The 15,699-nt window shown below is 37.2% G+C and overlaps 1 protein-coding gene across 2 annotated transcripts in view; it reads right to left on the bottom strand.

The window, feature by feature from the left end:
• The window catches only part of ppp2r5a (protein phosphatase 2, regulatory subunit B', alpha isoform), a 32,556-nt gene that overhangs the window by 3,740 nt on the left and 13,117 nt on the right, over positions 1-15,699 (bottom strand). For both annotated transcript variants that reach the window (XM_086167015.1, XM_086167014.1), the window contains 9 exons: positions 9,694-9,795; positions 8,635-8,727; positions 6,035-6,165; positions 3,610-3,669; positions 2,780-2,888; positions 2,217-2,270; positions 2,008-2,058; positions 1,803-1,922; positions 1,138-1,265 (listed from right to left, as the gene is read on the bottom strand). In XM_086167015.1, the coding sequence (XP_086023141.1) occupies positions 1,138-1,265; positions 1,803-1,922; positions 2,008-2,058; positions 2,217-2,270; positions 2,780-2,888; positions 3,610-3,669; positions 6,035-6,165; positions 8,635-8,727; positions 9,694-9,795 (848 nt within the window). The remainder of the gene's footprint in view (positions 1-1,137; positions 1,266-1,802; positions 1,923-2,007; positions 2,059-2,216; positions 2,271-2,779; positions 2,889-3,609; positions 3,670-6,034; positions 6,166-8,634; positions 8,728-9,693; positions 9,796-15,699) is intronic.

Here is a 15,699-nt window from a genome sequence, read left to right as displayed (position 1 = left end):
ACACCTCTGCACAACATTGTAACCTTATTAACATTAAAGAAAAGAAAAAGAGAGAAATATAGATCAACTCCCAACAAAGATTAACTTTATTAACATTATTAACATAACAGTCCTCACTGGATTACTGAAGTAGCTTTCACAAAGCACAATGATTGTTGGCAATATTCTGCATGATTTTGCTAAAAAAACTCAAGCGGTTTATCAGCATAGTAGGGGTGTGATTTCTTTGGTGACGCCTTAATTTATTTGGCTTCATGCTGTCTGCAGCTAACATTTTTAGACAGTGTAAACACACCCGTCTTTTCTCGTCTCCCACCATAGTCACATTGAAGCAAAGCGCTACATACGGTTTGTCATATTTCTTCGTCTTAGATTTCTGTGACTTTTGTTTGTATCATTATCTCTGTCTCTCACCACCTTTGTTATCATAGCTGTAAAATATTTTTCAATGGTGTCTCTTCAGGGTTTGTTGACTGCACTTCATATTGCCTGCATTGTGCTGTGTGTGCACATGCTCAGTGCAAAAAATAAAAAAACAACCTACACTATAGAGCTAATACACCATAAGCAAATTCACATATGTTCCACTATTAGAGAAGCAATGGCCTATATGGCCCATAAATGGTTACATTTATGGAAAATCATTTATGGAAAATCATTCAAAAATTGAGTTTGCCAAAGCAATTTAATGTCACTCGGTAGCATTTGTATTTGAATAACACAATGATGAACTCTCATTAAAGCATAATCATACTGAATCAAGGGAAAACTGTTATTCATAATTAATGCAGAATCGGTAATGCATCACCTGAGCACCTTGCTATTTATAATATACAACATCAAGCCACCATGACACTGTCTTTTGTCTACTGCAATGTGTTGTGTAAATACAATCTTTGGCAGACACAAGCAAAACAAGGCACTTTCTGAGGTCATTGGAGCATCGGAGCTAAAAGGTCCACTTGCTATTGATATAGAGCTTTGGGTGATTAGAAATGTTTCATGATCATGTATACGATTTTCTTAGAAGCAACAAAATGTCAGGACTGTGAAAAGTTTTCATGGAAAAGTGGTTGAACCAGTATTATTGCCTGGAAATAAAGATTTCATGAGACTTTAGTAAGAGAGTGTACTCACGGATTCCAGTGCTCTTTGGAGATTCTGTACAGGCTACCAAACATGATGGGAAGGATCTTGTCAATGTTTTCCTCAATGAGGCTGAGAATGTATTCATTGTTCCAGAAGTACAGTGCTCGCTCTGCTACCTGTGACACATAAAAGTAGAAAGAGCCTGACTGAAACTGTAGTGTTTCTCTTCATTCACATTCATGTTTTATTGAAAAATCATTGCATTAATGACAAAAAAACAAGCAGGCATAAACATATTAAGTAACAGATAGTCCCAACATTTAATAGAAAAACTTAAATAAGATGTCTCACTGGGGCAATAAGTCTAACAGTTCAACTGAACACAGCTTAAATCTCCTCGATGTTTTAATGATACAAGAAGAAGGAGGTTTGAATTCTGAACCTAAAGCTGATTGTGATGTTCAGATTTGCTGACTGTCAAACCCATGGTGTTTGCTTGTTGATATGAGGACACAAGTTATATTCACCACTGGCAGGCCACTGATGAAAAGAATGTTGAGAAAAATGTCAATAAGATATTTAAACAAATTGATGGGTTTCTAATATATGAGGTGTGGCTGTCAGTGCTAAGATTACATTATTTTACACTGTATTTTGCATGTAACATTTCAAAGATGTGCAACAAATACTGGCTTTGCTTGACTTGAGCCTACCTGGAAGTGTGGATTGGCCACACATTTAGAGATTTGTTTGAACAATGGCTCCTGGATTTTCTTGAACTGTGTAGGTTCAATGACGTCCAAAATCTCCTCAACTTCACCCAAAAACATAACCTTATTGGAGGAGATATGTAGAAGATGAAGCAACAGAAGGCATGCATGACTGGTTTTATGTCTAAAACATTTCAAGGAAAGCTACCTCTTTCTGGCTGCAGGTTTTAGGCCAAAACTTCAACAGCCCACGGATCACCTGCACATATAACAGATAACTCTGTATTTCTCAAAATAAAAAAAAAGTCTTTAAATATCTATCAAGGTGGGTGGACACACCCACAACAGATATTCAGTGTAGACTAATTTTAAGCTCCATGCTTTACACTTTGAGTAGGAGGTAAGATATTAAAGTACCGGCTCAGTGAGTGTTGAATCCTTTTCCAGGAACTGGACTACACAATAGGCCAGCTGTGAAACACAAGAAAAATACCATCACGATTAACAGATAGTTTATCTTGACTTAAGTAGAGAATAAAATCATATAGTAGGAGCTTATATAAAGCAAGGACGACATGGGAGTTAAATGGCTTTTACAAATCTGTTTCCCAGAGACAGGTTTATGGAAAGCGAGAGACATAGACAAAGACCATTCCACAGGATGGATTTCTTGTAACTGTATGATATTATATAGAAATTTTTGTGACCTTCACAAGTCCACAATTGCAAGACAGATCACCAATATCTAGTTAAAATGTTTTTTCTGACAAATCTTTGAAAATTCCATTTCAAAGCCCCTAAGAGGTGCTAAAGTACTTAAATGAAGACAGTCTCCTCATATGGCAACAGATTTAAATTAAACTCATTGTTGAATGTTATTTGTTTCATTTTAAACCATCTGTTCCAGTCAAACATTCAGCTATTTGCAGCAAAAAACAAAACAAAACAAAACAAAAAAACAACAGAAAAAAGGTTCAAACCTGAGCATGGAAAAGGGCTAGTCCTTTAGCTGTATGCAACGGGATGAGTACCTTCATCAGAAACTGTTTGTGTTCTGCCTTCAAAGGCAATGCAAATCCATTGATGATACTACAGACAGGAAATAAAAAATGTATTGGACACATTCGAGATACTAACCTTTTACAGCCATAAAATCTCAAAGTCACAGAAAAAAAGCGACTAGCAGGCAGTTTCTTTATAGGACAGAGGGAGAAAGCTTATAAGAAGCTAGGAAAGAATAGGGCCGTGTTACCATAACTCCAATGTATATATCTATTTAAGTAGTAATATATAAATAAAATAATAAATAAAAGAAATAGTATCCATCCATCTTCTGCCGCTTTACTGCACTCAGGGTCGCTGGAGCTTATCCCAACTGTCATCGAACAAGGGGCAGGGTACACCCTGGACTGGTCGCCAGTCAATTGCAGGTCCATATACATAGACAGACAACATTCACTCACTCATTCGGGGCCATTTCCCAATTTTTTCTAATTAACCTGCTGCATGTTTTTGGAATGTGAGAAAACTGAAGCATATATGGGGAGAACATGCAAACGCAACACAGAAGGGTCCCCTTGTCGGGCTTGAACCAGGATCCTTCATGCTGTGAGGCCGAAGTGCTGACCACTGCCCCACAATGCCACCCAAAAGAAATAGTAATTTATATATAAATATAAAATATAATATGATAAACTACACAAAATTTCAATATCATACAACATTCCCAAAAGAGAATAAGTTACAAGCAAACAATATGTCATCTGAAATATGATTACATCTGATCCTTTGCTTGTTCACTAGTTCTCACCTTCCAAGAATTTCTAGGAGCTCAGCAACACCATTGAAATGCTCAGTCTCATAAATGAACCTAGAATGAAAGAAAAAAAAATACAACTGATTAAAATACTAATATGGACAGCTAGAGAGGCTCACAATATACTGTATACACTATGTACGGTTATGCAACTAGAGATTGGAAAAGGAGATGTTCTAATATTATAGATGGATTATAGTCTTTGGGCTGAAACTGATTAGTAACATCAGTTTATCATTTGTATTTACCCAAATGACAATACTACCTTCCATCATTTAATTTTGGGAGGAAAACTTAAGATTCTGTACAAGGAAATATGTTGTAATCCTTAGTGCCAGCACATACAAGAGTCACTAGTAAAAACAAACCTGAATTTGGGAGTACACCTGAGGTAGTGTACCTACATTTCCTCAAGTGTTTTGATCATAAACACTATACACCCTCACCAAAGGCGGCCAGCTACTATAATTACATATGATTTCTTCAGAGAAGGATCCTTCAGCCCAACCCTGATCGTGTATCAGGGTTGTGATGGCAATTTCATCAGGAAACAACAGCTGGTGGTCAATGCCTTGCCTCATTTTCCAATCATGGGCCCGTCCCAAATGGCCTTGCTCTGATGGATTAGAGCTGCTTGCAGTCACCTTGGTTCCTTCACGTACGAAAGTTGTCCATATTATTTCAATTGCAGCTGGTGGAAGGGTGTTAATGGTGGCTTGTTCTCTTCCAAGATAGCAGCCAGGACCTTGAGGACTTGGTTATGACACCAAGTGTACCATCCTTGGGTTTGGCACCCACTGAGGATATGCCTGAGGGAGGCTGCCCTGGAGCAAAGGGCGCACGTTGGCTCTTTACCAAACCACTGGTGAAGATTGGTTGTTGATGGAAGAACTTCGTACATGTCCTGATGGTGAAGCTTAGTTGTCTCATTGCCCAGAAATCCTTCCAGTTGAACCTCCACTTCTCTGCATTGTCCCATCATGTCCATTATCCCTGTTTACCAAGGAACACTGCCTTGGCCCTCCACACAACCTCCTCCTACTGACCCTTCTACTGACTGCTGAGACACCATTGGAATTGGCTTCTTCAAATATACATTTTAATTAACTTTTATATTCACATACATCAGTCTCTTAATCAATATGGAACCTAAAGCCATAGTGCTGCACACCTTTCATTTGTAAAGTGCAAACAGTGCCTGACAACTGTCGTACTATTTTTATCCAAAGTGGCAGATGGCCAAAGAGGGTGCACCTATTTTGACCCCCTTGCCTGTTGGCTATGACATGAAGTGCTCGTTTCCTCAATCATTTAAATCCCACTGTCACACAGCAAAAGAGAGTTTAAGAATCAACACATTGCAGTGTGTAAGAACTGATAAGTGAACCTGCACCCTGCCCTTCTTCTCTCTGTTTTTGGAGGAATGGAGTTAATCTATTACAGCCTTTATATTGGAAGGGTGTACAGATTTGTTGTTAGGTCCCATGGGTTAGCGAGATTGCTTGACATTTTGAATATTTTTGATGAAAACACCATGAAAAAAAGTAATAAACTGCCTGGGCGTCAAATTTTCAATGCTGGGGTTTATTTATGTGAAGACATGAATTCAATGCACAGGCTTTTTGTCATATCTGTAATATATCTGTAAATATTCACTTTATGTAGCATAGCTACAAATGGAGGATGTCGAACAAAAGTTTTGCTTAACATGTGTCTGGTACCATTCAGAGCTTGGCAAGATTAGTATTTTTTACATCAGCCATTACACATCGGGGAGCAGTTGTGTAAAATGTAGTCGAAAATATGTGGGCCTCGGCTAAGAGATGGCAGGAAGACGGGTAGACAGAAGTGTGGTTAAAGTGAATGAAGAGACATCCTTGGCATTTTCAATGAAAGGATGCAAATATTATTTTTGCAGAGTGGTATTTGCAAACTGTGTAACTACCTTTGATTTAATATGACAAATATGCTAGGTTGCTATGAGTGCAGCGTAGATGATCTACAATTCTATGTGTCCTTTGGAAATGCTTTACATCTTGTTGAGTAGCAACTATTTAATTTCTTTTCATGTGCTGCTTTATTAAAAAATTCCTCGTCTTGGTGCAGTCATCAGAAGTGCCTAGCAATATTCCAGCATTTGTTTTTAAAATAGTTGATTCTTACAATGGGTTATGGTGATGGTGCTATGGACAATTCACTGAACTTATAGTACATGCAGTTTGAGGATGTTAAGTTGACTTTAAAATTCTACACTGAGAGACTACACGAATTGCAATACTGTACCAAAGCTTCAGGGGTAGCTATTGTCAAGATACATTATTTTGCAGTTTACGGCAATTATGTAACAGGAGATTGAGAACATCTAATATTATGTGGTATTTTCTGTTCTAGTGTATTCCAAGTTGAACATATTACTCACCGCAAGAAGATGTTATTGATTTGCTTCCTGATGAAAGCCCGCAACCCCAAAAATTTTCCATAAATCCGATGTAAGATGGTCTTCAGGAAGTCCCTCTCCCTCGGATCCTCACTGTCAAACAGCTCCAGAAGCTACAACAGAGTGAAATAAGAATACATCACACTATAGTTCTCTCCCTCTTTGTTGAAGTAAACCAATAACACATTATTACGAATGTAAAATGTTGTGGATGCTTTTGACCACAAAAATATGCCACTGAATGTGTCAATTGCCATTTGTCACAGAAAACCTTTACTGTTTGGGTTAGATGAGGGTTAGAACAAATGTTTTTACTGAGCCAGATATATACATTGTGCTCATTGTTAAGCTATCCTTAGTTTAAATAGCAAGAGAAAATAGATTTTCAAGCAATTTAATACTAACATCTAATACAACAGGCATATGGTTTTTGTGTGTGTGTGTGTGTATGTGTGTGTGTGTCCCTCTACAATACAACACTGTAAATATATATGCATTGTGATGACTCATCACTACAATATTGTTGAAAGCAGCAAACAAGAAGCTGGGATTCTAGAGTATCTTTCGGGTCTCAGCCAAGTTCTAGAGGACTTAATCTTCTCAATATTATGCCATTTCGCCCTCACCACCAAGAATCAAAGGTTGTTTTGAAACTTGATATAGATATAGGAAACAAAGTTCTACTTCATGAAAGTATGCTCTCCTGCACTGTTCCAGAGAACTATCAATCAGGCACACTTCTAAACCAAAATGTATATCTCTTTATTAACCATTTTGACACAAAAATGCACACAAATTGTTTACTGACAATTAATACATTTTTATTGCCCATTAGCTTGGTGTGACCTATAATCATTTGTATCCTTGCCAAGTGTGTTTAACTATCACCACTTTGTCACGGAGCCAAGGTGCAAACAGGATGAAAACCACATACCACGGCTGGTTATTTGAATCTTGGCTGCCTTTTGTAAAACGAGCTGACAAAAAATGGCCTCTCAATCTACTGCACATAAATACCCCAAGAGATTTTGACCAAAAAAAAAAAAAAAAAACAACAATTCTTTTCTTAAGAGATGATCGGTTCCAGCACCAAATATGGGTCTTTTACCATTTCAAAGGCAGTGGTAGGCATATTAGGATTAGTTGTGAAGGAGCAGAATAACTGTTTTAAAATGTATATATTGATTTCTTCAACCCTAAAATGTCATATTCGAATCAAAATTCTGATATGACATTTAATTATTTGGATTAGTATTAGTATTAATCTGTTAAATGTTCTAAAGCTAGCCAACAAACTATCATATAGAAAACAACACATTTCCTGTTAACTCAAGTTCTTTTATCCTTAAAGATTTAAGCAAAAATCTAGTGAGATATTTGGAAAATCGCTCTACAATATGGGTAATATATGCTGATTCGAAAAAAATCATACAGCCCTTTCCCACCTTCAAATGCCACCTAAGCCTCCACCTCCTCCTTTCCTTTCTTTTGACTCCAAGTACAGACCCTGTCTCTCCTCCAAAAGAGTAAACAACAGGCAGCTATTTAAAGCATCCCTATGACAGATTCACATCATGGAAAATCAGTTCAGGCACCTCGGATGTGGCCTAGCCAACATTCCAGGCTCTGAGGTTCCTATTAGCCGCTGCTTCACTCTGTGGCTTTACAGAAAAAGTTCAGCATTCCTGAGGTAGGTGGGTATTGACCCAGGACAGATGTAGCTGCATCACTTATGATCTTCTCATATCTTCCTGTATATCAGAGACTGCTGCAACATAAAACTACACAAGATAAAAAGCTGAAACATCGGTGGGAAATGTAGATTCCCAGTCTATTATTTATATCAAGAGACTTGGGTTGGCTTTTGCCAGAGTTTAGGGATTTTACTTTTGCTCAATCTTCATATTCTTGAAAATAAATTAACTCCAAGACCCAAGTTAGTGGCCTTGTGTCAGGCCCACACAGCCTCAAAGGCAGCGCATTGACAGAAAACATCGGTAATGTCAATGCTGGAGAGACAGTCCACATTTGGCAGGTATAGAATGTTTTTTTCTCAATTTGCATGAAAATGTAATGTACAATCAGAGTTTCAAATTAACAAAAAAACATTATCAACAAAAAAAATCAGCAAATACATCAATCAGTAATGTGAGACTGTGTTACCGATATTAGTTGAAAACCTCCATAGACCCTGTGCATTCTCTCTGGCATACAACATATAATATCACGCCCTTTTCTTAACTGTACAGCCAGCTTTAGCATCTAATGAAATGGAGTCTTTTTCCACAACACTTTCATGAGTCAGGTATATGACATGTACAGTATACTAAGATGTTAAAGCACAATGCAGGAATGCAAGTTTTTTGTTTTGACTGCCACACTCTAAAACAGGTCTTTGTGACTGAAAGTCTGAATCCATAGGCAAGGAAAACTTTACATTAATGCTTTTTGATGTCAATTGACATCGGGAGTAGCAGCTGTGAAATTTATATGAGAGTTCATTTTGTCCCGATTAGTCAACGGCAATGATTGAGTAAGACCATGGAAAATTAGAAAATAGACGATTACTTGCAAACACTTACCTGTAGGACAAACTTTTGATCAATGTGGCGCTTTGCAATGCTGGGTTGGAAGTCTGGATTCTCAAGAAAGCGCAAGAGGAACTCATAGACAAGCTGGAAAACCAAGTCAAATTAAATAATTACATACATATAAATGCATATGTATATGCAGAATATGCAATTTTCACAACTATAGCACAGTGTGGGGCAATGCTAAGTCTAACACTTGACCGCAGTAGCAATGTCACACCAATTTTGACATTGAAGATACTAAATATTTTTTTATTATCATTACTTTTAATCTTTATTATCCAGAATGGGATTTTGAAACCATGAGCATAGCTAAACTCAAATATTAGCTATGTTTATATTAGCAACTATTAGCAATATTTAGTCGCATCAGCCATTTTCTTTGGAATAGTCTGCTGGAGCAGCAGCCTCTCAGTGGCTGACGGGAGGAAGATCGACAAACTGCTGAGGAAGGCTAGCTCCATCTTGGATGCTCCCGTGGACTCAGTGCAGGTGGTGGAAGTTAGGAGGTTGGTAGCTAAGCTATTATCTCCGATGAGCAATGCCTCCCACCCCATGCAGAAAATCATGACAGCACTGAGCAGCTCCTTCACCCCAAGTGTGTGAAGGAGATTCTGCAGGCCCTTCCTGCCAGCTGCTGTTCCACTATTTAACACCCAACTCTGCTATTAATAGACTCCTCTTTCATTCATTAATTCATTCACTCTTTCATTCACTCTCCTACACATCCACTCACTCAGACACCATAGGTGTCACTACTGCACCACTACAGGTATTGCTGTTGTTTGCAGCTAGTCGCAACTTTTGCACATGTTTATACTATTTATACCGTCTTCATGTGTCATTTTGTTTAGGTGAAACTTGTTAATACAAGCCCTACCTGTTTATATATATGTTGTTAACATTTTTTATTCTTTATTCTTTATTCTTAGTTCTTCTATTTTTTTATCACTTTCCTTGCACTGCCCACTTTTGTGTGTGGTTGAAATTTCCCCTCTGTGTGACAATTAAAAGAATATTCTATTCTATTCATTTCCTCTAGTTCCTTACTTGCATGTGTGGCCATGAAGCTTCTAGAGTGGGTTCATCTTCCTCTGGGTCAAAATCAGGATTTTCACTCGGTGCAAGTGTCCGGAATATGTTGGTACTGATCTGTGGAAAAGGAAAGCACAGTTAATAAAAACACACAAGAATACAAGGTAATTATCTTAGGACATCCAGGTAGAAAATAGAACTGAGAATATCTGGGACCTAGACAGTACAGTAATAATCAGTAGAGCAGACTTTACTTGAAGCTACAGAAAATGATCCTCAGCATACTGTGTTTGTTTTTAAGATAGTGACATCTGAAAGTCAAAGCTCTCTGACATTTTTTTCAAGTAATGATTGTTCACATTTTTTCAGTATTTCATTTCTTTGGTTATCAACCATCTTTAATAACTCAAGCTGCTTAATATATCACGACCACCAAATGATGAAACAGATGCTGCAAGATCATCTCTTAGTAGACAGAAGACTAGCAGTCAAGGACAAACCCTTTAATATTTTTGAATATAACCAGGTTTTTAGTTTCTCACTCTCTAGAACATGTTTGCCCAAGGCGATCATGCCACAATTGCACAGAAAATTGGGAAGACATAATTATTTAAGCAATGGAGAAAGATGAGTGGATAACAAGTACATTTGGTTTTTGCTTGTTTTGAAGACAATGGACTTGATAAATCAGTTTGAAAGAAAGATGAAAAGGAGAGTGGGACTTAGTAATGGCACAAAATGACAGAGGAATTTTAAAGGAAAAACATTTTCCCTTTTCACTTTTCTAAAAGAGTTTCATGAACAGAAATTATATAATGACCTAATGCCCTAAAGTGATTCCTAGCAAATTCTAAATCCTGTGTGTGTGCGTTTCTGTGACACGGCGCCCTTCTAAATGCAGATATAATACTACATTTAGCAAACAATAATAACATATGCTCTCTGTTATTCATCAATAATTTTATCATATGCTGTATTTAGTGCTGTTTTTGAAATGTGTTCTTCCAAGAAAAGGATGATAATCATGAACAACAGTTTTCAAACACGTTTTAATTTGTTCATTTCCTCAGTCAGTTTTCTAAGGCTTCAAAAATAGTAAATAAACAGAACAGATATGTAAAACCTCAGTATCCTTTCGCAGATGCTAAGTTGTGAATATTGCCCTACTGTTACATTGTTATCTGTATAAGAGGCATGGGGACGGAACAAGGACAGAACGTCTAATCGGCTTGATTAAACCACAAATTTAGTCAAAGCAGGTAAGTGATATCTGTATAAAAAGGGACCATTAAAAACACCAAAATCCAAACTTACATTCTTGGACAGCATCTTGAATTGTTTAGTTCTGTGTAAACAACAAAGCATCATCAAACAAGCAAAGCATCATGACAGAGGGCCATGTTTTAAGGTGGTATTTAAGAATCAGAGTGACTTTGATTTATCATTGGTTCGAGTAAGTTTGGGAAACAAGTCAGGTGGGAAGCACAGTTTAAATCACATGGATAGCCACTAAACCTTGAAATAAAACAAATCAAAGTTTGAAAAGCTCCTGAAATGGAAGTACAGTGAAAGACTATCCCAATACAAACTAGTGATTCCAACCTTTTTCTGGACAAATTCTGAATATGTTTAATTTAGATGATTAACATTTTTGATAGTATCCAAAACTAATAATTATTACAGATTCTGCATGCATCTCTAAATTCTGGGATAAAAACAATCATTTTAAGCAAATCACTTCCAACTTTATCCCATCCCTGCTATTCTTAGCAGGGGTGAATTTGAATTTGAGCGTGGCACCTCCAACAGATAGGACCATGAAAAGCTGGAATGTTATTGGGCAGATATCTATGCATGACTGCTTTCTCATGCTGAAGTGCTAACACAACAATTTTAACATGATGGCAGGTAGAAAGCCTAAGTTGACAGAAATTAATTTAAAAATAGATAGGTGGCCAAAAAAAGGATATGCTGAAAAGATTGCAAAAATAATTTGTGGTGGACACTAGGGTCTGTGCCCCTTACCCGATAAGACTGTAGCTGGAGGGTTTACGTCCCTGGTGTTTTCTGGTTCCCTTGTTAGTTTTTGTTATGTGGTTGATGAATAAACTTTAACCTTGCCTTCATCACCGTAATCTTTCCTCATCCTGCCACAATTTCAAATTTTATATTTCTAAGCAAGGATCAAAGTGCCAATGAGCTACTCTTTTTATAACACACATTTTAATACTTTTGAATCTTGATACCAGACAAGATGTTGAGTTAAAGGATGATTTAGAAGGATATAGACATTGAATCTTAGGTAATTCAATTAAGTTTTCACTTCAGGACCTATAAAATCTATGACTTGTCAACATGACATGTACCCATCTAGATGGATGTCTTGTCGGTGTGAGTCTCTAAAGCTCACATGTACACACATACTATACATGACAGTCTTAGGGGAAATATAAAAAAAAAACATAAGATCTAAAAATTAGAAAATTTGTGATGCTGCTTAATAGAATACCAAGACTTCTTGCTGCAAATATTACCAACAACTACCAACAATAGTCATCTGGAATTGTATACATAATATTAGTCCTGTTGGCAGATGGCTATTATTACCTGGGAAACTCAAGGAATTTGCAATGAATGTTGTCTATATTAATCCTTTAAACATTCATTGCATCTATGAAATGCAGAGTTCCACTGTATATTACCTACACAAAACACGACACCCATTCATTAGTTACATGAAACTCTGCGTGTTATTTGAGACTTTAGTAAGGAATGCTGAGGACTGCTGTCTGGCAGCCGCAATCAACAAATCAGCTACCACAGGTCTTGTAGCGCTATTCGACATCTATGAGCCCCATGTGACCCACATCCACAATGCACTCTTTCATTTTCTTCATGGATGAACACCAATAATCATTACAACATTTTTCAAGGGGGAAAGGACTGCTCCTGCATTCAGTTAACTTAGCAATTACACATTAAAAACATTTAATATTTTCAATAATCGTTCAATTTCTTTTAACTCATCTATCAATGGCACTGCCTCATAACAGTGAGCATGCTTAACAACTTCATGACATTCATTCAGGTTTCTAATTTCATACAAAGATGATAACACATCATCTTTGTGTTATCTAGTCCTGTCAGAGGGAGAGACAATGGCATAAAACAATAAAAATGACAGAAACTTTGTGTTCCCGCTTCAAAAAAAGTGTATGTCAAAATATAGATAACAGAACATCTAAAATGATGATAAATTAAAAGGGAAAGATGTAAGTGATGAGTTAAAAAAGATCATCAAAGTGTTGACTCCTTAAGTTCATCACAATAGTGCGTGACCTGCAAACCTAAACGATGATACCCTTCATATTGATGATCAGAAAGTATCTTTAAGTAGGACAGAGAAACATGCGCTTATCTGAAAGGACTACAGTAAGACAATTGAACAAGAACACAAATCTGACATCCCAACTGAGACAATAAGAGACACAAAGAAAAAAAGAGAAAGAAAAAAGAACACTTGAATTACATCAAGCAAAATTATAGTTGGGAAAAGTATTTGTCAAACATCAGAAATTCAGATGTGGAAAATCTCCCAGTCAAGAAAATTGTCTTGCAAAAGGGTTGATACTAAGCATTGAAAAATAACATTTCAGCAATGTGTGCATGTCAGCTGAAGAAATGTACAGACTAACAATGTGTCTAGTGACACTTCTTTATTTCTAAGACTACTCAATGCAGGCACAGACCTGTAATGTTAATCTGACCACATAGTCAAGTTTAAAACATGCACAGAAGTGTATGATACCAGCACAGATATATCACCACATTACTTGGGATCCTATCTATTCAGCTAACTGGTAAGCCAGTTTGCTGTTAGGGTACACAGTGACACTGCAAAGAACCATGACAAACCTGCACTGGGCAGGATGGTGTTAGGGTTAGGAAATTTTGGAGAATCAGACTTAAGCCACCTCTAGCCAAATAGTAAGCTGTTTGTGATGACTTTTATGGAAGAGGGCCTGTCTAAAAAGCATCAAAATGTCCTTTATAGGATAAGATGCATCCAAGCGACAACTATCACAGCGAGAAAGCAAACACCACTAAAGCCCACTGTCAACCTCGGGGGAAAGCCTTGGATTAGGATGTAGAATATGGGGTACATAAAAACGAGTGAAAATGTTTGCAGAATGATGACGCTGGTGAGAATTTTTGTAAATTAAAAAGTAATGATAAGTAATTTCAACAAACTCAGGTGGCCTTTTCACGGTAAAATACTATTCAATCAAAACAGCTTTGGAATTTTCATAGTTATCTTTTACATAACTTTAAGAGTTTGAAACCTCCCCTTGCCAAATGACCGCTAAACATCCTCAGTAATAAAAAGCAGTCCTCAATGTAGTAGAAAGTGAATTCTGCCCTTTAAAAATGCCAAATCATGCTCCTAATTATATCTAGTGCTTTTGAGTGTTTCCTTCAGCTAATTTTCTAAGTTGTAAGCTTGAAATTCCACCCAGATTCTCATTTATCATGCCTCTATACCTCCTATTTGAGTAATACTCTGGATAACCTACTATCTGTGCCTGTCACTTTAAATGCAAAAGTGCTGTTGTTCCATACACCTACTCACTAAGTGCAGTTGGCTTTTGGCCAAGGCTTCTATGTAGTTCTTTTAGTTCTGTGTATAGTTTCATGTTTGACATAACCGTGTTTTTCAGTGTTGCAAAAGGTATTTCAAGTCACACAAAGATATATAACTAGTCACAGTACAGTCTTAGGGGTAGGTAGCAGGTAGGTTCAGCGACAAATACAGTACAGGAACAAACCCAGTCAAAATTACTTGGTTTGAATTTCAGGTGATAGTCACATTGGGGGTGCAATCAGCCACTTTTATAGATTACAAGGACATTTATTTTACATTTTGTAGATTTTATTTTATAAAAAGGATAAAGGAAAAGTATATCGGAATCACCACAAAGTGGAACATTGCCAAGCTGCAACTATTGTGAGCAGCCTGACTGTGCGGACAACACACTGGGCCATGGAAACAAACATCCATCCATTGTTTACTGCTTATCCTACTCAGGGTTGCGGGGGATGCTGGAGCCTATCCCAGCTGCCATCAAGCAAGAGGTACACCCTGGACTGGTTGCCAGTCAATTGCAGGGCCACTTAGACAGACAACTATTCACTCTCATTCGTACATCTGGGCATTTTCCCCTTTTTTTCCAACTAACCCACTTAGTACAATTGAAAGTGCCATCTCAGTCATTCACTGGATAACCTCAACTCTTCTGCATACATGTTTAGCTGAGCAGGACCTGATGTTTAAGTTATCTGGTGCATGTGAACCATCTAAACAGCAAAAAGCTAAAAAACTTGACATCATTTAATAAATACATACAGTAAAACCCCTCAGAGTCCTGTTTTACCATGAATGGTTGGTACCTATCCCAGTTGGATACAAAAAGGCTGTCCCACATGCAGACTTTGCCAAATGTAGTAATGATATGAATGCTACAAAGTTACGATTTGTCCTGGTTTACACCACTGTACATGTTTTGCTAAAAACTTTGCTATAGTTCAAACAACTAAACAATATGAAGTACTTGCTGGCTAGAGATGTGGTTAGAAAGAGAAACAATATGATTTGAAGAATGCAATCTGGATGTGCTGTGATACCCGCATGCTTTAAGAAATCCCTGTCCAGTTCACATAAATGTGATGGTAAAAAAAATACACCCATTTGGATACTGAATGAAAATTTCAGAAGAGCGTTCTTCCTTATAAAATGAAGAAAGGTTCATGATATTGCAACAAGCTACTAAATAAAAATGTAATTGTAATTTAGGCAGAGGGGGACTTATATTTTAACAGGTATCATTGTTTAGTTTATCTGTCTAGTTTTTAGGGATGGCTCAGGTGGTAAGCACGGTCGTTTTGGAGCCCAAAACTGCTGGTTTGATTCTGAAGCCCCACTTTGTCTGCTGAGTTGTTGTCGAGCAAGACAATGTAACCCTA

This window comes from Fistularia commersonii, chromosome 20 (assembly GCF_037954325.1).
Source record: "Fistularia commersonii isolate RoL2024-O1a breed Wild chromosome 20, RoL_Fcom_v1.0, whole genome shotgun sequence".
NCBI classification, from domain to species: Eukaryota; Metazoa; Chordata; class Actinopteri; order Syngnathiformes; family Fistulariidae; genus Fistularia; species Fistularia commersonii.
The sequence above is the reverse complement of the archived record's forward strand: the minus strand, read 5'-3'. Positions and strand labels throughout refer to the sequence as shown.